Here is a 23,367-nt window from a genome sequence, read left to right as displayed (position 1 = left end):
GATCCGATGTTGGAGTCAAAACTTCCCATTATTTTGAGGGATATTAACCATGCTTTCAGAGATTTTTGCCACTCGAGATGCTAAGTGTACTTGTGAATTCGACAAAAGGAAGAAGGTGGGCATGCTATTTTTATTTTCAGCTTATTTCTAGGGAAAACAGGTTTGAATAACACATTTACTGAAATCCAATTCAAACGCGTTGAAGGGCAGTTCACAATTCCTGCAGAAATTACTGGAAATCGTGTTTACCGTCACTGTCAATCAGCCTGACGCCCAGCAGCTATGTGCGGGAGAAGCACAGACTGGGAGAGGACTGAGTCCTCTCTTCGTCCAAGCCAACCTCTCTCCATAGGAAAATTGTCGTGGAAAATACACTTAACCATTCTGTACCTACCACGCTGACTTCTTAACATTAAATTTAGTTTTTTTATTTTCTAGGAAGATTTTAAAGGAAAGAAGACAGAGTGGAAGAAAGATTCTGTCTGCTCATTATATCCTTTCGGGGTTCATTTATGCGTACTGCAATACATCTTACAAATATATTTATCATTTAATAAGTTTTTACTCACATCAGGAAGTTTCCGTTACCCTGATTTGCTTGTAAGATCGTATCCTTTAAACTGCTTTAAGGCACAAGTGTAAAATACAATGTATAGTTGAATACAATACAGTGGCCACTAAAATTGTTCTTGTATCCACTTCTAGAACTTGACTGGCCCAAAAAGAGCATTGATTGATTTTTTTTTTTTTTAATAAAATGCTAGGTAGTGGGCAGGTATAATCAAACCCTCGTTCTCTCCTGAGTGAGGGGCAGAGGTCAGCCCTGTACCTGGTCAGAGTGGCCATCTCCTCCCCCACCCCCCATAGCCTCTAATTTTGAAGAGAGATTAGAAGATAATCATTTTCTTTTTTCCCTCTTTTTTTTAAGCATGAGGAGAGAATAGGCAAACTCCAGTTTTATTAATGCAGCAGTAGGGGCAAGGAATATTCTGCTTAAGTTTTCATGAATATTAAATAGAAAGTATACCTTCTTATAAGAAATTTGCAAGGAAAATTCACTTATCACTCAGTTAAGCTTACTCTTTTCTGATAGGCTTTCTCCCTCCCCACTCCCTAGTGGAAAAGGTTTACATTCTTCATATGTGCCTTCACTTGTCGCTTAGCCCCTTAATAACTTATCAACTTATTTATCATTTGCAGTGGTTTTATTCAAGAGAGGGGATATGTCTGCCTCTCGTATTTTTGAGAGCTATTCCTTGTCTTTCTTTTTTTTTATTGAGATATAACTGACATTAAATCAGCTTCAGGTACGACATGATTCAGTATTTGTATAGGTTGTGAAATGATTCCTACGGTAAGTGTAGGTAACATCTGTCAACACAGATACAGATGATTTTTTTGTGTGTGATGAGAACTTTTCATTAAGATCTACTCTCTTAGCAACTTTCAAATATGTAATACAGTGTTGCTAACTATAGTCACCCTGCCATTGCCGTGTATTCCCATGACTTTGTTTCTCTGTAACTGGTAGTTTGTGCCTTTCAACCTGCTTTTCCCATCTCACTCAGCCTTGTTTTTCCGGATTGCTTACTGCCCTGGATTCCACCTCACAGAATACTTGGATTTTGCACTCAATTTTCCTGCTCCGCCTCTGTGGGCTTACAGAAGATAGCCTTACCATCAGTTACTGCTTCCCCTGTGCCCCACCTCCTGAAATGTCCATATTAGGAATGATGCCATACAGCTAAGCTGTTTCTGATCCTTCCCTCCTGTGCCTTCCTTCCCAGACTCAGTAGAATAGTAACTGGTCAAGGTTCGCAGTGGCTTTGTAAAGGGGTTGTGTAGAAGCATTGTTCTTTTGGTTACCAGATAAGAGTAAACTTAATTGTCTGAGTGATAAGTGAATTTTCCTTGCAAATTTCTTACAGTTTATACTTTCTGGGGCGCCTGGGTGCTCAGTGGTTAAGGCCTCTGCCTTCTGCTCAGGTCATGATCCCAGGGTCCTGGGATCAAGCCTCACGTCAGGCTCTCTGCTCAGCGGGGAGCCCGCTTCCTCCTCCTCTCTCTCTCTCTGCCTGCCTCTCTGCCTACTTGTGATCTGTCTGTCAAATAAATAAAAATCTTAAAAAAAAAAAAAGAAAAAAAAAGGTATACTTTCTTTTTAATATCCATAAAAGCTTAAGCATAACATTCCTTGCCCGTATCACCTTTTAATAAAAGTATATAGAGACATTCCTGACCCTACCCCATCCTGACCTTCCTGTTATAAGAAAGACCTTCTTCATCTTTTAAGGAGCAGGGAAGATCCTAAAGATATTTTTAAAACTCAGATCAGATTGAGTGAGCCTTTTCAGAGAGTCACTCAGTCCAGAATTCTCAATTTAAAGTATTTGCCATGAAATATCATATGTATTTATTACTGAGTGGGCTCTTAGAATTTTAAATGGTGTCCTATGAGGAGAATAAGTGGTTGTTCTAAAGCCCAAATATTCCCTCACCACCCATCCCAAATTAACAATGTGCATTATGTATCCCAATTCAGTAAGTTAACATAATCAGGAAGCTTGCGGAAGGCTCAGGTGACCCCTTACACCCACGGTCAGTAAACTCTCCGTAAAGGGCCACATAGTAAATTTCTAGGCACCGCGGGCCATGCGTTCTCTGTCACAGGGCTCGGTTCTGCCTTCAGTGCAGATAGCCTGAAACAGTATGGAGACTCCTGTTCCAACAAAAACTTATTTATGGATGCTGAAATTTGAATTTCATGTAATTTTCACATGCTGTGAAATAGCCCTCTTGATTTTTTTTTTCCCCAACCACGTACCAAGTATAAAAACCACTCTAAGCTCAAAGATTGCACAAAAAGCAGGCCACAGACTAGATTTAGCCCCGAAGAGCCACTCTCTGCTGTAGATTTTCAAGTAGAAAGGACATAAGTGTCATTATTAAACAGCCAAAATGGAAGGAAAAGTTATACTATTATAATTGTGAGGAAGAAATTAGAGAATATTAAGTGTGTACAAGGTGTAATATTAAGGTGTATGAGGAAATTCCGAGAGCACCTGAGACAATAAACTGTCCCCATGGTGGGCCATTCAAAACTCTACCATCCTTCCTGAGGTGACACTGGAGGCTCTTGTCCCCTCCTGGCCTCTGCTAACTTTCCAGGCTTATCCCACCTATGGGTGCCCTTCCTCCCTATCCAGAATGGCAAAGGGAGTCAAACATATATGACACTTTGAGCATCCATCCTTCAATTAAGAAAACGCACTCTTCTTTCCTTTCCAAACCTTGCACTCTGGACTGGTTCCAGTCTGGAGAGGACTGGGAGATGCCTGTTAGTGACAGAGGCCACCAGCCGAGCACAGTGTCCCAAAGATGGATGTGTTTTTGAAGTCATGATTTCTGTCCAGCTCAGCTTGTTAGAACCCATGCTCCTGATGTGAATTCACAAACACACAGGGAGGACATGTAAATAAAAGCATGGTAACAGTTGCCATTAATATACTATGCAGGAGACCCTCAATCTTTTTCAGTTAGGGGTTCTGATTTCTTTGTTTGTTTGTTTTTTAAATTTCTGTTCAACTTGGTCAGTAGACACCTGCAAATGAAGATTTTTGTCTCTGTAGGGCATCTAGAATGAGTCAGCGGTTGAGGTTTTGGGTTATTGCACTCAGTAGGCTTCTCCTGGAAAGGAGCCCTTTCAGAGTAAGCTGGAGCTTTCTGAGGCCCACAGTTAATGCATCAATATTTCTGGATTTAACTGGTCTGTGCTATTCACTCACTTCTGAAAGGGTCACTTGATCCTAAAAGGACCCGTATAGATAGCATTTATTTCAGGGTTGAATGGAAGTTGTTGGGTCCAGTACAGACTGGTTCTCCCATGTAGGCATCACCTGTCCGCTCATTTATAGGGCGCAGTGGTTCCGTGTGTGTGTGTGTGTGTGTGTGTGTGCGCGTCAGTTTCACTAATTCATACAAGCATTTGTTTGATACTTACTCTAGGCTCCAAGGATATTGAAATGGTAGAGGCACTGACCTCCATGTATTCAGAAACGGGTGGAGGAGAATAAAACTTTTTTGATACATTGCGGTACATGATATAAGTAAGAAATGAATGATTTGGGAATACCTGAGAAAGTAGAAATAACTTTGAGGGTGTGACAAAGTTTACATGGGAAAAAACTATGCATTCCACTGCAGCACAGTGAAAAGCACTGGATTTGGAGCCAAGTACATTTTTTTCTTCTGACACTGGCAAGTTACCTCACTACATTGAGCCTCAGTTTTCTCATCTGTAAAGTGGGGTTAAAAATACTCACCCTCCAGCTCTATGCATAGGAATCTGCAAAAAGCTCCCTTTCCTATCTTAGGCCCTTTTGACCAAAGACTGTGTGTGGCCAGGACGCCTGTTGTTGACTATTTGATGGGAGGAACAGGAGAGATCACTTTTTGTGGGGTTGCATGGGGACAGGGCATCCATTCTGAATGAGAGTCAGGAACAACAACAACAACAAAAAAAAAACCCACACCTGGGTCAACCATTGTCTCTCTCCCCCTGGGAGTTCATTTGGACAATGGATAGTGTATCTTTTCCCAGCAAAGCCTTTGCATATTTTACTGTCCTTACAAGTTGACTGAAGGACCCGGTCAAATTACATACTTCTTCAGACGGCTTTTCACCATGAGTTTCAACACTGAAACCAACTTGATGATTCTTCAGGGCTCACCCTAATTAAATCACTGAAAAGAGTATTTAAACTTTACACTTGTAAGCTATCTAGGATTCTTTTCCAATAGATAAGCAAAAACTAGATGTTTATGAGTGACATGTGCTTCATTCATACCTAATTTCTGGTGAGCAGAGGAATGCTTTTACCTTTCCACGAGATTTTGTGCCTATTCCCCATGACCGATAAATGGACATTGTGTCCTAAAATAGCCTTAAACCATCTAAGTGATGCACATTTGGGGAGGGGTATTGAAACCAACTGTAATTAATGACCCTATATAGTTCTTCGTGAGTGTCTGCATTCGAGCCAGATCAGCCTAGGCAGAAGCTAGAATGCCTCTTTAGTCAAGCAGTTGTGGTTATATCGCGTAGTGATCAGTCTGGCCCTTTGGATGCTTTGACCGTAAAGTACCGTCCCCGTCACTGAGGAGGCAAGAGTTAAAGAACTAACTGGCCAGATGTCACCACGGGAGGGAGGCGATGGAACGCGCTCCCTGTCCCCACCTGACTGACCCCCACCCCACCCCACCCCACCCCACCCCGCTGGCAGGGTGCAGAGGCTTCCCGACCAAAGATGACCACACGGAAACCCCACGGAGAGGGACAGTGTCCCCACCCCTAGTGCTGGCTTGGTTCTTGGGGGCAAGTGTCGGAGCACCCAAAGCGTGTGTCCCTTTTTCTTCCAGGAGAGAAACCCTACAAGTGTACCTGGGAAGGCTGCACCTGGAAGTTCGCTCGCTCCGACGAGCTGACAAGGCATTACCGCAAACACACGGGCGTGAAGCCGTTCAAGTGCGCGGACTGTGATCGCAGCTTCTCCCGGTCAGACCACCTGGCCCTGCACCGCCGGAGGCACATGCTGGTGTGAGGAGTGCTTCCCGTCCAGCTGAGCGTAAGAGCTGGGTCTCTTAGCGGCACCCCATTCAGCAGGGCTGAATCCCCTCCACAGTGTTAACGCAAAAGGGCGTCACCATCCCACGATGTCTGAAACCAGAGCAGGAACAAGAAGGAACCCTTCTCCTTTCGGTCTGAAGGTAACCCCCATCGCGACTGCACGAGAAACGTCTTCACGCTGGCCTGGGAGATCCGTGACACAAACGCTGGAGAGACAGGCACTGCTTCCCCGTGCCGTGTACTCTGCCGTTCCAAGATGTTTGTAGCTTGTACGTTTTCTGAGCTGTCAGACGTTTTGTTATCGATCCCTTAAAGGTCACCTATCACCAGCCGATGGCTAGAGCAGGACCTTTCAGATTGGGATTCTTCTCCCGCACCCCCCCCCACCCTGCCCCCTTCTTTGTACCGAAATTTTAGTTCCTGTCTCAGTAAGCTAGAACACACACCCAGTCTGTTTCCAGCGAGCAGCATGGAAGTAGAGAAGAAGCAGCCTGTTGGAGAGTTCCATGACCTGAAAAGAAAGGGGCCCTCAGGTGGCCCTTGGCCGTCCCGCTGCCCGCCACTTGTCATTAGGCCGTGCCCTGAAGAGAAACCGACATTGAATCTTTCATTTGTTTGTCGTTGATTGTTTCTGTTTTGTTTCGATTGCGTTCTGTTCATCTGTCGGAGCAGAGGGGCAGCGACATTTCAGGTGGAGCCTAGTGCCAGCGTCTGCCCTGGCGTGGACCGGCACCGAGGTGTTCTGTAGTTGAATAGGAAGAGCCTGTCTTAAAAAAACAAAAAACAAACAAACAAAAAAAACTACTGCCCCACTTCAAATCGCAGTGTCCTGTCACCTAGGCATCATCTCGTCCTGCCCCTAGTATTTGATTACAAGGAATCAGGGGGAAGGAAAAAAAAAAACTTTCTTAGACACACCGGCACCAAGGTAAGAGGTGGGGCTGCTCGGGCAAAGTCAGTGAACATGAAAAATAAGACAAAGCAGAGATGGGATAAAGCGCCTCTTGAGGAGAAAAGCAATAATGAATAAAAGGACTTTCCTACAATAACTTCACTGAGGACTCACGTTACCACAATTTTCATACTTACTAAAGGGATTGTAAAAAACACCCCAGTGGTTTAGCGGTCTTGGTTTCAGGGACAGCCCTGAGGTAATCTTTCTGCTGATTTTGTTGTCCTGCTTGGTGGAATACCACAATTAAAGATTATGCTCCCCTTTTCTTGTTTGAAAACAGTTATTTGGTGAACAGAAAGGCCAAGGAGGCATAGCAGGGAATTAACCCTTGGGTTAAGGGGTCAGTCCTCCTTGGAACCGAGTCAGTGGAAAGGGAGTACTCCCCGAGGAAAGCCTAACATGGTGCTAGTTTCCTCACTTGGAGAGCCAAGGCTAAGTGACTCTCCATTAGGTTCTTCTATACAGATTTCATTTTCTAAACTGTATCAGACCCCAGGGGTTCTGCGTTGACACAGACAGGGATGTTGAACCCACTCATTCCGTGCTGAGCGTGAGGGGAAATGACAGTCCCGTCAACCCCCCAAAATTATGAGCCTTTCTTGCGACTAGTGCAGTAGACAGTAAACAAAGCAATACATCACCAACAAGCATTCTTTCAGAAAAATTATCATATTTTTTTTTCCCCCACTAAAAGCTGTTCTTCTTTCAGCTGTATGTGGCTAAGGGGCTTGGTGACCTTTTCTGTTATTGTTGTTGTCGTTGTTAAGATTTTTTATAGCTTAGATATAAAAGTTTGCCAGCATAGACCTTTGCAATGTATTTTAATTACAAACACTTGATTTGGGGAATTGCACAAATTAACCTCACAATATTCCTAGCTCGTTTTTAAATGTTTGAACATTCTGAAATAATTTCCTGTGGCAGAACTATCCTTTTTAGGATCATCCCCTAATTCAGAGAATCTTATTCTGACGAAGCAAGGAACGATAAATCATTGAAACAAGGACAATTCATGTTGGATGGTATTTAAAGGAATTGTTTTAAATGTTCAAGCAACAGCATAATGATGTTCAGGTCAAATTCTATCTTCAAAACTATGTGCTCTGCATTTTTTGCCAGGTCTGAAAAACTCATCAGGCAATTTCCCTCGAACAAGGGCTTCGAGTCTATTGATAAATAACTTTTTTTGCTACATAATCTATTACCCACCAAGCACTGTTTTTGTGTGTGTGGTTTTTTTGTTTTGTTTTGTTTTTGGTTTTTTGGCTTTTTGTTTTGGGGGGTTTTTTGTTTTGTTTTGTTTGGTTTGGTTTTTTTGTTTTTTTACCAACTGGAAAGTTTTTTTATCTGTACTGTATACAATTCCTACTTCTTATTGCCTGTGACCCTTGGCAAAGTACACGGAGAGTGGCCAACACAGCCAAGCCACCCTCCCTTTTCCTGGTCCTGGAACCTGGCTGGCAGTCAGTAGGTGAATTGCCCAGCAGCGGTGTAGACTTGACTCCATTCTGCCTGCTCTCAGAGGACGGGCCGATCTCTTCTGTGCAAAGAGATGTCTTGAGAGTGTCACAGGTAGAAATGGTTTTTAGAATTCATAGAACTGACAGGCAGTGGGAGTTTCCTGAGTGACGGCTTGATTTAAATTTAGCACAGAACTAAATGGGCTGCTCCTCTCTGATCACATAGGAAGGGTTCAGGGAAGTGAGCTTTTTCTCCTCACCCTCTGAGAGTGGAAATCAGACTGAGATGGTAAGTTAACCGCTAAAACTGTCGGCGTTCTGCCATCTCCCAACCCCCCTCCACCCCCTTGACATGCTCGATACTTCTAAAGAGGGATCCAAGCACAAACAGTGAGTGAGTGAGTAGCTGATCTCACCCCAGGACTGAAACTTCCCCAGGGCTCGTCCTGGAACATAACAAATTCTCCCTGGTGAGTTTTCTACTAATGTTCCCCCTCGGAAAGGAAAGCGGTTGGGGAGAGAAGGAATTGGGTTTTCAGGTAGGAGTATCTTCAGGCGTGGAGAAGCCTCCTCATTTCATCTGTGTCCATTCTAGCCTCTTTTAGAAAAGCACAGTAGTAGATGATGAACACCAGAAAAGGCACAGAATCCACAGGACTTGTCCATCCCCTAACTAGAAGCATTCTTTGGTTTTAACTCTGGAGCTGTTCAGTTCGCAGCTGGACATGTGCGCGTGTTGAGAACTTCTCCGCAGACGGCCGTGGTGGCTTGAGAAGCTGCAGCAGGCCTGGAGGTCTCTGTGCGTTGTAGAGATGGAGTTCAAGGCAGTTAACGTTCTTTGAAAAGTTACAGGTTACCCTGAGGTTCTAACAGATTCCCTCCCCGTATTCTGACCTTAGGTTGTTAGGAAGCAGCCTCACGCTTCCCCATCGGCCTCCGGCCTCATCCGGTCAGTTATGTGTGGACTCCGGGAAGCCTGCTTGATGGCTTGTCTTAAGTTCTATTAAGACGTTTAGACTAAACTTCCTAATGGCTTTCCCATAAGGAGTATCCTACTGCCTGCCGTCCCTTTGACAAAACACTATAGGACATTTATTTTCAAAAGCAGTGGAGCAACAGTAATACAAACTGCATTTTTAAAAAGAGCACTTTTTATTCACTTGAGAGTTTAAGTGGAAAATAGGAAGAGGATCGTGAGGGGGAAAGAACTTATAAGATGCTACAGTGTTTACAAATGCCAATTCTAGGTGATTAGAAAGGCCATTCTCCTTGTGGTTGAAATTTGGAATAGCTTATACAAAGATTGTGTTTCCTTTTATACACCTTTTTTTTAAAAAACTTCAAATTTTGCCAGTTGTGTTTTAAACATAAATATAATTCTGCACTTTGAAATCAGTTCATTCGAACGGTGACATGTATATGGATAAAGATGCAGTATTCCTTATTCATTACTTTATTTATTATACTTACCAAAGCTGCCATTGAATAAATCCGGTGAGGTGAGGCCTTCAGATATACTAACTAATCGCCTTTGTCCTGTTGTTATGACTGCTTAGAAATGTGGCCACGATGTTGTTATAAAGGTGTCCTCACACAACGAGGACAGACAGAGTTTCAGCAGTGTTCAGAATGCCAACACCCACGACATGTTGAGTTTTCACATGAGGGACTGAGCGGGAGAGAATTCCCATGGATCACATTAGGCCCGGGAAGCCTTAATACTCATAGTCCATAGCCCAGCCTTCGCTTCTGCTCCGCACTCACGCCTGTACATGGAGGAGGTAAATGTATTCTCTAACTTCATTGCCCAGATCTCTTTCTTCAGTTTTTCTGAGGTAGGGCATCTCATTAAAACTAGTCTTTCCATTTGATTTGGTCTCATCTAGGAAAGGGGTTTGGTAAGTCGCGTCTTCCATATGCATTTCTGCTTGTCCCCACACTGCGTTCCACTTACCCATACAGGCACCCCCAACACACACGGCAGCCAGTGGGCCAGCAAATATCAACAAAGAACTTTTTTTAAAAGAATGAATTTGTAATAATCCATGCTGTCTAGAGATGTAAGTTATTTACCTTATTAGGGAATCAGCTTATGATGCTATATATGACTTTGCCTGCATTTTATAGTTAAGAGGTGTACATAAAAATTTAAAAATGCTATATTTTCACAGCTTCATTATAGAGTAATGTCTGTTTAGCAACCCATGTCCATTGGTACTTTATGCTGAATACTGTGCAGTTGCAATAGAAATTCAGATTTTCGTAAGAAAATGAAATAGGAGGATACTGCATCTTTAAAAAAAATAGAGTGAAAATATTTTGCTGTATTCGTAAACATATGTGATAGTGGAAAAGTATTTTCAAACTCGCAAATTTTACAGAGGTTGTAAATAGTTTGATGAAGTATGTTGGGAAAAAAAAAAGAGCTTCTAGTTTTCATCACAATAAAAAAAAAAAAGAAACTTGTTCAGATATGCCTTGTATATCTTACAATTAGCAATATTGCCATGGGAACTCTGTTCTCCTTTGGCAGGGCACATTCCTTGTGCTCTGACAGAATGGAGTGGCCACTCGTCTCCATTGAGCCAGGATGGTTTAAAACCCAATGAAGTCATTTTAAGTTGCAAACAACTGATTCCAAATTCAAAATGTCTTTGCCTGGAAAGGGGGAAATAGCTGCATCGGATTTTACTTGTGCTAAGGAGAAGCTTCTAGCAATTGTTCTCTTTTCTCCATTATCTTCCTCCTCAATGAACTAGTTCTTCACGGACGGAGCCACCCAGGCTCCTCTTTTCAACTAGTTCTTGACGAGAACGGAAAACGACAAAGCAACGGTGAGGTGTTTATTCTTGTTTAATTGCAGAGGGAATGAAGAGTTTGAAGCGTAGCTACATGTTGACAAGATGAAGAGCTATGGTTATGGCCACATGTTAACTGAATCTACACTGGCAATAGGAATAAGCTAATGCCCATTTTCAGAAATGAATTAAAAGCTGAAAGTGCCTGTCAATAGACATTATGACCAATGAGATATTCCTATACTTTTACACAGCAATAATTCTTCATTACACTGGGTTTTTCCTCCACACTTGGGAAACACACACACACACACACACACCCCGACTAAATATATGCACGTAGTAAACTGAATATGTTTGCATAATCACAAAAATTCTTTTGTGATTTTTAAATATTCCTAATCTTGGTTTTGTTCGTATTTCTTAATTTAATCCTACTTACAGAACGTAAGAATGCAAATCTGAATGTTAAGGTTCTCCTCAACATACATTCTGGCATATGGCAATTATAACTGTCAGATAAAAACTTCACGGATTTGCCCCAAACGTGCAAAGCACTGTGCGTGGCTCAAAAAAGTGTTGCTCAGTTAACAAAAGCCCGATTTATTTAGAGCAAAACACTAGAGAGATTTGTTTGTTCTACTTTGTTTTGTCCACTAATATCAAAGGCACAGATTCATCTTTACATTTCTTCATTTCCTTTTTCCCTAATATTTGCTGTTATCATACAAGAACCATTTTGGAATGAATATCCACACCATCATTTCTCCCCTAAAAAGTCTACTGAAGACTGCTGACACTCGGTCAGCCTAGCTTTAACCAAGATTTGGAGTTGGTCCGGGAAATTACCAGAGTTCCATTCAGAACTTCCCGACTTTTTCCTATGATTATTTTACTTCTAGACGTGGAGTCATGAATAGAAATATACAATGCAATTATACGAATAGACAAGAACCCTGGAAATTGTCCAGCCTTACCATCTCAGAGCACAGATCCACCCAAACAAGCTATTGAGGGCTACCAGTCAAATTACATTCTTTCAGAGCCAAACATTCGACAAAAGCAATTTTTAAAAGTCTAACTGTGATTAAACACTCAGGTTTTAGACAGTGAAGACCACCCTGATAGGTAGTGATCTACCTACGTACCTCTCTAGAACCAGACCACAGGTCTAGGAAATCATCAACCGTTTCCTCCTCTAAGTTTCAGAAAGAAGGAAATGTGTCAGGATAGGGTGTCAAAGAACGAATGAAATGTCAAAGGAAAGGGGCTGGGTTCTTTAATCTCCCCAAAGGCAAGTCTTCTGATTGGGCTGTTTTCTGCAAGGTGTCTAGAAGTACCAAGTGAGAAGGTCCAAATTTCAGCAAACCATGCAAACAATAGCTCTTCTTTCTTAAAGCCTTACTCTACACCAAGCCTTCACCTAGACCACTTTTGGACACACTAACCCCTAGACAGGTCTGTATTTCATGGTTGGGAAATGGAAGCACAGAGAGAGTTGGCTGAGTCGCCGACAAACACAGAAACCCTGAACAGCAGAGTGGGAAGGTGAAGCCACGTACCTCTGGCTCTGCAGCTGGGGTTCTTCCCCCTGCACCACACTGCGCATGCCTTCCCAGCAGCCATGTTGTCCTGTTTTTCACTGAAATTGTTTTATGGCCAGGTAGTCCTATTTTCCAAGTACAAGGCAGCACATGATAGGACAGTGGTAGGTAAGATTTGAAATCAGTCCTTTCCTGGAAAGTCATGCATGAAGGATCATTGTAAACAAACAGCAATGACCAGTCTCCCTGAACCTGTCACTTTCCTCCCAAATGTTTGGCCTAGAGATCCCAAATCATGAACACTCTCCCCTCGTGGGTGGCATGTTGCCATAGTGGGTCTTCTCCATTCCCCATATTTCTCTGTAGGCATAGTAAAAATCTTTCCACCTGCAGACCTTCTAGAATCTGCTCAAATTGCATTTGAAGTCTTCACCTCCTTCAAACGCATAATTACTGACAGAGCCCACTCTTTGTGGCTGTTTTTGGGGTGGCAATCACAACCATTTAGATGCTGAGCAATGAGAGAGAACGGAGAATGCCTTTTCCGATTTCTCACCTGACGGAACCACCTCAGAATGTTTTAAATAGTCTTATGGATAATTTGATTATAGTATTGTTGTTAGTTTAATTGAATTTTGTGTAAGAAGCTGTCCAACATCAGAGGAGTCAACCCCCACCCCTTTTCGGTGTTACAAGCTCCCTGACACTATTGATTCATGGAAATACTAATGGGCTTAGAAAACATCAAGAGAATGTCATTTCTCATGGTGTTTCTTTCTTCTGAAAATGAATCTCCTGAATTATGATCTTTCTCCCTGCTCCTTGGCGAGGGAAGAGATAAAACCTGTATAAACAAATTCCCTTCTATGCTGAGAGCAAGTGTTCTGTGTGCACGAGCCCCGCAGGAAGGGGCTCTTTTCCCCATTAATTGGGTTTCACAAGCAACAGTTTCTCAACAACCAAACCACAACTTGAAGTGAGTTGAAAGAGATGGATAGTGGCAATAGTCACATCAGGACTTTGTTTTTCTTTCTGGGTTTCATCTCTAGAAATTGTAAATGTTTGAGACCACAGAGTCTGCCCTTTGTGCAAAGCAAGAACCAGGGACTGGGTGAACACAATCTTCCTTTTTCCAAAGTGGGCCCACCAAGACTTTGACAGAGATTCATTTTTGGGGAGAAATGAGGGTGAAGAGGAGGATAGGATTTGGGTCAAATTCTAGTCAAAATGCTCAAGTATTCAAAAAGTAAGACATTTTAGGGACACACTAACATCTTCCCTTTGCTAATTTCAGGCTCCAAAGATAGGCATAAAACATTACAAAGAAATGCTTTTGCCCTACTTGTGTTTCTACTTTTCCCATTGCAGGATTTTGTAATTACATTAGACAGCAATATATATTTTGTTCCTCAAACTTCATTACTTTGGATGGGTATTGTTGAACTGGGGCACTGGTGCCTATATTCAAGGCTCTTTCCTATCAACTTGTCTGTCCGCAATTTGTTGTGTTTAAAAATCCATTTTTTAAAAAATCACCATCTCCCCCCCTCACACACCCCCGCCCATGGAATGGTGGCTGTATTGTTTTGTCCATGTCTATGTGGGACACATTGCATCATTGGCAAACCAACTCTCTGTGGATGCGAGATCACTACTTCCAAAACCAGCTTGAAAACATCGTCTTATGTATTATGTCATCCTACATCATAATGCAATTATGTGTATCATAACATGCTCATTTAAAAAAAAAAAAAGAAAGAAAGAAACCAGCAGATTCGTGTTTGTCCATTGAAGAATGTACTCAGAACTTTCTGTGTTGTGAAACAATGAGAACAGACCACCTTCAAGATACCCACCTGCCACTTAAAATGACTTAGTTATAATTAGTAGTAGTCTAGACGCTGCTCTTGGCATGGGGGGGTCAGTTCAGACGTCACGTTCTTCTGAATAAATCTCTCACTCATATTTGAAAAAAAAATAGATGGGAATAAAGAAAAATAGCATCTTTGGCCAAATCAAGCAGGTATCTTTTTTTCCTTTTCCTTGACACTTTGCTCATTATACATGATGACTGGATCACAAGATCCATCTGTGGAAAGATACAAAAACGTCCTTTACTTTAAAAAACAGTTATTCTAGGCTCAAAAGCCTCTGAACAGCAAATTGAATAGATGTGCTGCGTCTCACTCACTTAACAGATGTAATTTCACGAAGGACTCTTGGGTCTCTGACCCCAGAGAGTTAGAATGCCCACAGGAGGTCCTACACACTAAAGGACACCACCACTCCCCCCTCAGTGATGCTGGCAAGCAAAGGTGTTCATTTCTTAGATCTTCATTTGGTTTTCTGTTCAGAGTTTTAATTGCAAATGAATTTATTTCTCCAGCTTATCTAAAGATCTAATTTCCCAATAGTTTCCTCTGCATTTATATACTCTGTAGTGTTTAGGCAACCCCTGTTATAAGTTTATTAATATTATGTAAGTGTTGTTCTTGTATTTATGTATAGTGTATGTATTGTAAATATACTCAGAGCTTTTTTCCTTTTACTGTAAAATGGTGATTTTCTTTTTTTTTCTTTTTTCTTTCTTTTTTCTTTTTTTCTTTTTTTTTTTTTTTTTTTTGCCCTATGATGATGTAAAGGGAGACCCTCCTAATGAGATTCTCTCAGAGGATGATTATTCCAGTCTATTCTCAGAGATTTAAATGAACAAGTGTTATCGTTTTTAATGGTGTCTCAGACATATTCTGTTGGTGCATTGCTTTTCTGTATTCAACTTTCCTATGAATTGAGCTGTGAACCGAAATAGAGTTTAAACCTTAACTGTATGCATTTGTATAATTATCTGAATGAAGGCATGAAGGTTAAATAAAGCATTTTGTATGGAACAAAACTCCCTAATTATTACTAAGGCTGACTCAGACACTTTGGAAATCATAGTTATTAACCATTCTAATTAAACCTTTGTTATGAAAAGTTTTACCACTTGTGTATAGTGATTTGAAGCACAGAATGAGATACAGCGTGTACCCAAAAATGAACAGGGTTGGGTTTTTTTTTTCCTCATAACAATGAGCATCTAAAGAAGGATTCCTAACGTAATAGTTTACTGAATATAAAACTAAAAAGTGGTCCAGAAATATGAAGTGATATGAAAAAGTTAACACCTTTCGGAGCTGAAAATGGAATCTCTATAATTGAATGAATTATTTTTTTCAGATTTTTTGTATCTTCTACGTACAGAATGATCCATCTAGCACATGCCAAAGCTAATTTCTGTATATTTTTAAGAAAACTGGATTATGAGGCTTTGAAAATAAGATTATTAATGAGTAGAAAATCTTTTGAATAATTGCTAAAATAAGCACTTGAAGAATCTAGGTAAGTATCTTCCTGCATGGTGTCTTTCCATTGAAGATCTACAAGAAAAATCCATTCCACAATGAGAATGCTAGTCAATACTACTAACAATTCTACAGAAAGGTGATAGATGATAGTTAAAATTGTAATAATAAAACTTCATAGATGCTTGGCAGTGTTCTAAGCATTATATTTGTTCCTCTTTATTCATTATGAAAGTTCTGAGTTAGGTTCTGTTATTTCTTAATTTTTACAGAAGAAAAAAGTAAGGCACTGAGTTTAAGCAATTGCCCCAGTCAGTCTGGTTGCAGGACTGGTGTCCTTAGCCACTAAGGGGCTATGGGTTATGGGGCTGGAGACAGGGTGGAAGGTGGGGAGCAGGGGCTGAGGTGGGAGAGAGAGAGAGAGTTAAGTGCATTCAGTATCGTAGAAGCAGTCAACAAATACCTTTGATTATATATGTACATACAAATATAAAAAAAAATGAACAAAATACTACCCTTCATCTCAGACTCCACAAACCAGAGTGTAATTTAAGAACTCGTAAAAATCAGAGACTGAAATCATTTGGGGCTCACTTTATTACTGACAGAAATCCATTTCCAAATGAACCTGGAGTTCTACAAAGTCGCTCTGTGCCACTCGAAGACCCTGTGGAGAGAGCCACGGGGGAGTGCGTCCCACCCCATCCCCATCCAAACACGCTTCTTTGGCATCAGGATGGAGATTCTGTGCCCTGTTGCTCTGACCTTCCCAAAGCTGGCTGTTCTGAGCACTCTGAAGGGGTCTCCCCCAGTCAGAACTTTCCTGATACTTCCATGGTGATCACAATCCCAACTCGGCAAAAGAAATCACTCACTAAAAGATTATAAGGTTTTTTTGAAAATTGAGGCAATAAACCATAAGTGCATTTTTGCTAAATTATTTGTGAAGATTCTAGCGATGCCATGTTAGACAGATTCCATTAAGGCAGAGCCCAATAAATTAGAGAGGTCTGCCTTGTTCCACACTGGGGTGAATGAAGCATGGTAGTAACTTGTAAGGCTGAACCTAATTCGTTCAATTACTTCATTTTGGGTATGACTTTGTAACAGAACAGTAAGTTCGACGTTAAATTTATGTCTTCGACCTGATTTTCCAAAAGTCCGCTTTAGGCCAGCTAACAGTCAAACCAGCTCCCTAGTTACGTTTTTTGTTTCTTTTTTCAGTTCATCCCAGGAAACTTTATCATAAGGATAGACCAATGAGACAAATCTCATGGAAGAAATCACATGATACTGTTTGACTCTCAAGGTAACCTCTTTGTTAATATTTCTTCTCTTGAGTGATTCCTGGATACTTCCGCAATAGGTGGGATTAAATGGGTGCTAGATAATTCTGTATCTTCCTCAGTCCTCTCCCTTACTCTGAGTGTTTCATCAAAGCTAGGATGTCTAATCCAAGTCTTAATGATTTCATTGTTTCTTACTCTCTGCAATATAACGACTACAAAACAACAGCATGAAGTGGTTAAAAGTACAGAAATGGCAATGTGCTTAGGATTGAATACCTTGGGGCTTTATCAAAGAAGAAAAAATATATCAGTGCTAGAACAAAATCATGCTTCCTAAAAAATGATTTTAGCTCCAGGTGGCCACTGATGGTTTTCATACCATATAGTGTATTGTCTTCCCACCAAAGTTGCACGGTTTCTTTCTACACAATGAATTCCTTGTACTTTGTCTGACTGCTGTCTGGATGTAATATATTTCTCTCCCAACAGTGTAATAAGTGCAATTTACATCACTTCCTGTTTAGTCTAAATTCACCAATGAACGCCTACACAGCTCATACACTTGAGTGAATATCTATTTCTGAAATAAATCGCATTTTCCCTGTAGAGGAACATTTTTTACACGATCTTTTTCTTTTACAGTTTCATTGTGTTGAATTCCTGCGTGTGTGTGTGTGAGAGACAGAGAGAGAGAGAGAGAGAAAAAACTGTTTTATGAGCCCATGATGACATCAGCAACATTAGACTCCAGCAGGTATGCTAAAAACAGGTTCACTCAGGAATGTCCCAAAATTGCTTAAACATATGGATAGCCATCATGATGCCCCCTTTTGTTATAGCTACAGTTCATGTGAATATATTGGAATCCATTACCCTGGAGAGGATTGCAAATCTGTGCCACGAGCTACTGTGATATCTGTGTACCTTGGAGCTTTCAGACCATACCAAAGACTCTGGTCAGTTCCAGCATCTGGAGAGTGGCCTTACTGCTGCCCCAGACTCCTCTGGACTCTTAAGCTTGATCATAGCCGAGGTCGGGAGGTAGATGCGGTCCTGAGTGTTAATGTGGTTGATCATCTTCACGGCTCTTTAAGTTGACATTAATGTGGCCGGTACATTCTGTGGCTGATCTAGGATCTCTGGAGCCTACTTCACCTCTCGTTGCTGATCTGGGGCCATTGATTTGTAATATGTTTGACATGAATTCACATAGTCACTCAGGCAATGATCATTGGTTCCTTGGTAATATATACAACAACATTCTGCAGCTAAAGCGAACATTGAAGTTAGAGTCAATATATCTACAATAGGGGGAGTGGTTGGGAAATTTCATGGTTTATTTGTTCAGACACTCATGCATGACACGTCAATGTTATTATGTTTACTAGGAACAATTTTTACATGCATAAAATAAGGAAAAGCACATATTTGAGTTGTTAGTCTGTGTAGGTATTATACTAATTAAGATATAAAATTTGTACCTAAGACATAATCTCTAACTACAAGTAGGTTACATCCTACTAGGGTAGATAAATACACTAGGGAAGAAAATATAAATGAGGGACGCCTGGGTGGTTCAGTTTGTTAAGTGTCTGCCTTCTGCTTAGGTCATGATCTCAGGGTCCTAGGATCCAGCTCCCCATTAGGCTCCCTGCTTCTCCCTCTCCTGCTCCCCCTACTTGTGGTCTCTCTCTCTCTCTCTCTCTGCATTAAATAAATAAAATCTTTAAAAAGAAAGAAGGGGGGTGAAGGAAGGAAGGGAAGGGAAAGAAAGTGAAGAGAAAGGAAAAGAAAAAAAGGAGAAGGGAAGGGAAGGGAAAGGGAAGGGAAGGGAAGGGAAGGGAAAATGGATTAGCACCACTAACACTGGCTATGGTGTCCTAGAAGTCTAGATGTAGACAGAATCTTTTCCATAACACAGGCAATCAGCTGGGCCTCCATGTTCCCTGAGATCTATATAGCATGTGGATGCTCCAGTCCCTAATCCCATACCCAAGCCCTCCCCAAGATTTCTGTGAACTTTGAGGGTATATGCAGCACTGGGAGGAAAGGAGGCAAGGCTGCTTGCGTTATCACAATCAACTCCAACTCTTGGTTTGGGGATCATTTTAAGGTCTGTCCTGTCAGCTTCTTCCTTGATTTACTACACAAATGTACACACATACAAACACAAGCATGTGTAAATTGTGTAGTTATGGTTTGCCATTGAAGCATTGTGTCCCACTACTGACAGCTGAATTCATTTAATGGGTCAAGATGAACATTTTCCAAAATTAGGTAAATAATGAAATGGTATGGTGTAGGATAAGATGGAATGGAATGGAGGAGAAGAAAGAGCCGAGAAGATGAGGAGTAGCTTTTGTTTTTGTTATGTACACATGGGCATGAGAGTGAGGAGGCCCAATGTAAAAAGTCAAGTTTGAAAGTCTCTAGTTGACTGGTCTATCTCTCTCCTTTTGTCCTGCCCAACATCTCCCAGGACAAATCCCGGTGGGTTCATTTTTCACACTGAGCAGTGTATCCATTGTGATGATTAATTTTATTTGTCAGATTCGCTGGGCTATGGTGCTCAGATATTTGGTCAAACATTATTTGGGTTGTTTCCATGAAGGTAGGGTTTTTTTTTTTTAATAAATTAAACATTTAAATGGTGGGCTTTCAATAAAGCAGATTACCCTCCATAATGTAGATGGGCCTCTTTCAATCGGATGAGGGGCTTAATAGAACAGAAACTAACTGCCCCTAAGAAAGAAGGAATTCTCCCAGTGGACACCTTTGAATTTGAACTGCAACCCTTCCCTGAGCCACTAAATCCCTAGCTTGGTAGCCTGCCCATTATATTTTAGAGTTACATGCCTCTGCAATTCCTTAAAACAGCCAATTCCTTAAAACAAATTTGTCTACAGATAGAGATATAGAGGTTAGAGATATAGAGATACACACACACACACACACACACACACACACACACACCCTGCTGGTTTTGGTTCTCAAGAGAAGCCTGACTAATGCTTCCTTCTATTTGATTTCTCAGGCTAGTTCTCATCTCCCCGACCTTACCTTTTCTCCTATGGAACCAACCCAAATATTTTGCCAGATAAAGGTAGTTCTTTCCTCATGAAAAATTCTGTGGCCAGTTACAGCTTGGAATGGAAATGGGAAGGTCATTTCGTGAGGGATGGAACTCGTATCAGATGCTATGTTTGGCTGTAGTATTTCAACTGACTTAAATTAATTGATTTCCATAACTGGAAGAGCAAAGGTACTGTCATCTTTTGAGCCTCAGTTTATCCCTGAAACTCCTGTCATCCTTGCTCTTTTTGGCAGCTTCTACCTCAGGCTGGCTGAGAGATGGCTGCAAAAGTCCCAGGGCTCCTACCCACGTACAAGCATAACAGAGGAAAAGAGAGACTTGCTCCCAGAAGCAGCAACAGGAAGGAAAATCTGTAGCAAACCTCTCTTCCTATTTCATTGGTCCAAATTCTGAAATAAGCACAGCCCTGAGCCAGTCTTTGGCCAAGGAACCCTTAAATAAGGCTTGTTCCCTTGTGCCACAGGTTGGAGTCAACCTCTCTTGAGGCTCATGAGCTTCATAGGGGAATAAAATGGGTTCAATGTGACTTGTGGTTTTTAGTCGATTGTTTGCTTTGAAAATTTAAAAACCTACAGAAAAGTTCAAAAATACAACGGTGAACATCCATATTCCCATCGACAAGTCAGCTAGCACACTGTCTATACACATTTTTAAACTGTTTAAGTGCAAATTGTGGATGTCGTTTAGACTTCTCCCCTGAGTATTTCTACACCTATCCCTTAACCAGGATATCTTCCCATCTGAGTTGTAAAAATATCTCAATAATGACCTCTACAGATTTTTAGTTTTGGGGATCCAGATCCTATCAAGGGAAGGGTCACATGATCACTAGCCTTCCCCCACCTTCTCCTCCTTTCTCCCCTATTCTTTTTGTTTTTCTTTATTATTGTTTTTGTTCATTTAGTTTTTTGCTTGCTTGTTTTGATGGTGGTCTTTCATGACTTTGACAGTTTCAAAGAATCTAGGCCAGTTGTTTTGACTGTGTCCTTCCATTTAGATTTGTATCCTTATGATTAGATTCAGATTAAAAATTTGTTAGAGGGAACACTAACAGGTAATGTAGACTGAGTGCATTGCGTAGAAGGGATATGGAGCAGGTTTCTCTCATGGTTGACAGTGTGAAATTTGTTCACCATTACAAAACTTTACTACTACTACTTCCATGTGGGTTTCATTATATCCTTGAGGTTTTTCTTTGGCCCTTGAGGTTGACTTTACATCTTTAAAAGAGACTCTGCAGAAGTTACTTCATTTTTAAAGTTAATATATAATTATTAATGTAAAGATTCCAAAGCTTAGTTCTTCCTTAACCTTTTCCTTCAACATCCTAATAGTATTATTGTATTTATAAATCTAGCAAATGTAACACTTGTTGTAAGGTGATCAAAGCAATTCGATTCCTTGGAACATGAAAAACTGAATTTGTAAATTTAATATATATACTTTTTTCTTTTATGAAGTTCAATGGATGAACAACAAGCCATTCCCAAGAACTAAATATTTTCATTAATCTATAATGGGTAATTATAATGGGTAATCTGCTTTATTGAAAGCCCACCATTTAAATGTTTAATTTATTAAAAAATCTATAAACTTTAGATATGAGGATTCTTAAATTCTCTAAATGTTCTGACTTTGCATATAAAATTTTTTTATAAGATTTCAACTTAAAATTTAAGCAATGGCTTAAATTTCATGTTTCCAATTAGATTCATAAGGTTAGCTTCTAGCAGGATATACTCTGTTATACTCTTAGTTGCTGTAAGTGTCAAATATGCACAAATTTCTTTTTTTTTTTTTAAGATTTTATTTATTTGAGAGAGAGAGTGAGAGAGCGATCATGAGCAGGGAAGGAAGGATAGAGGAAGAAGCAGACCCCTCACTGAGCAGGGAGCCCAATGCAGGACTCTATCCCAGGACCCTGGGATCATGACCTGAGCCAAAGGCAGACGCTTAGCCGACTGAGCCACCCAGGCGCCCCTAGGCACAAATTTCTTACACAAAAATATTAACACCATGATTATGATTCTTAAATATTTCTATACTTAATCATAAACTGTCTTGGGGTTAAAGGGAAACAGTTAGAACATTTCAAATAGTTAGGGGATTCTCTTCTCAGATAATGAAGTTGCTTGAGACTGGAGATCTCATTTGAGATACAGGTATAGTATTAACACGGATGGAAAACCTATTGGGTTATAAACATGGACCCCTATTTATAATGTAGAATAAGAGATCTATAACCGAGCAAGAGTACTTGGGTGGTTATGTACTTCACATCCCCAGGCTAAATTTTTTTATTAGCTAATTTTTCCATATTCTCAGGGAAGTCTGTACATACCCTCGTATACACACGTACACTCCCAATGCAATTCTACTTGATTGAATTTGCATTTATTTGGGTTTATACACTTGATTATACGCTATACTCCTGAAGACTTTGGAATAGGATGGATTTTTTTTCTTATAATCATTCCTATCAAGTAGGGTTATAACTCTCGCCCATATGAAAGTGACCATGCGAACACACAGATCTAAGAGAGTGGTTCTTTTTTTTTTTTTTTTTTTTAAGATTTTTATTTATTTATTTGATAGACAGAGAGAGATCACAAGTAGGCAGAGAGGCAGGGGGAAGCAGGCTCCCTGCTAAGCAGAGAGCCCGATGTGGGGCTCGATCCCAGGACCCTGAGATCATGACCTGAGCTGAAGGCAGAGGCTTAAACCACTGAGCCACCCAGGCGCCCCTAAGAGAGTGGTTCTTAATAAGGGCACAATTTGCATGGCCAAGTGATATTTATCAATGACTGGAGACACTCTGATTGTCATGACTGGGATGAATAGCGCTACTGGCCCGTGGATAGAATCCCAGGATGCTACTTAACATGTAGCAATGCTCAGGACAGTCCCCCATAACAAAGGATTCTTCTGTCCAAAGTGCCATAAGTGCTGAGGTTGACAAACTCTGGTCTAAGGTTATGTCAAAGTCATTAGGTTCCCAGACGCGACCAACTTTATTCACTCCAACCTGCAGAAATGGCAGTGGGAGCAATGAACAAAGAACTGAATAGATGGACAGTACGGGGGAGATGGTGAACCCCTGCACTGTGTGTTCCAGCAATAGTCAGACCTCTGTACTGGAACGGACCTACATTCCTATCTCGAACTTTCATGCCTGCATACATGTCACCCTAGCCTAGAACTTTGTTTTCTGTGTGTCTACTTAGTGAATTCTAATGTATTCATTACTTCCCCTATAT

General features: G+C 40.9%; 1 protein-coding gene across 3 annotated transcripts in view; it reads left to right on the top strand.

Moving 5' to 3' along the window:
- The window catches only part of KLF12 (Kruppel like factor 12), a 612,181-nt gene extending 596,910 nt beyond the window's left edge, over window positions 1-15,271 (top strand). For all 3 annotated transcript variants that reach the window (XM_044249872.1, XM_044249871.1, XM_044249873.1), the window contains one exon: window positions 5,419-15,271. In XM_044249872.1, coding sequence (XP_044105807.1) covers window positions 5,419-5,600 — 182 coding nt within the window. In that variant the 3' untranslated portion in view covers window positions 5,601-15,271. The remainder of the gene's footprint in view (window positions 1-5,418) is intronic.
- The last annotated feature ends 8,096 nt before the right edge of the window (window positions 15,272-23,367 follow it).

The sequence above is a fragment of the Neovison vison genome, chromosome 5, assembly GCF_020171115.1.
Source record: "Neovison vison isolate M4711 chromosome 5, ASM_NN_V1, whole genome shotgun sequence".
Taxonomy (NCBI): domain Eukaryota; kingdom Metazoa; phylum Chordata; class Mammalia; order Carnivora; family Mustelidae; genus Neogale; species Neogale vison.
Note: the sequence above shows the minus strand (reverse complement) of the source record. Positions and strands in the feature narration are given on the sequence as shown.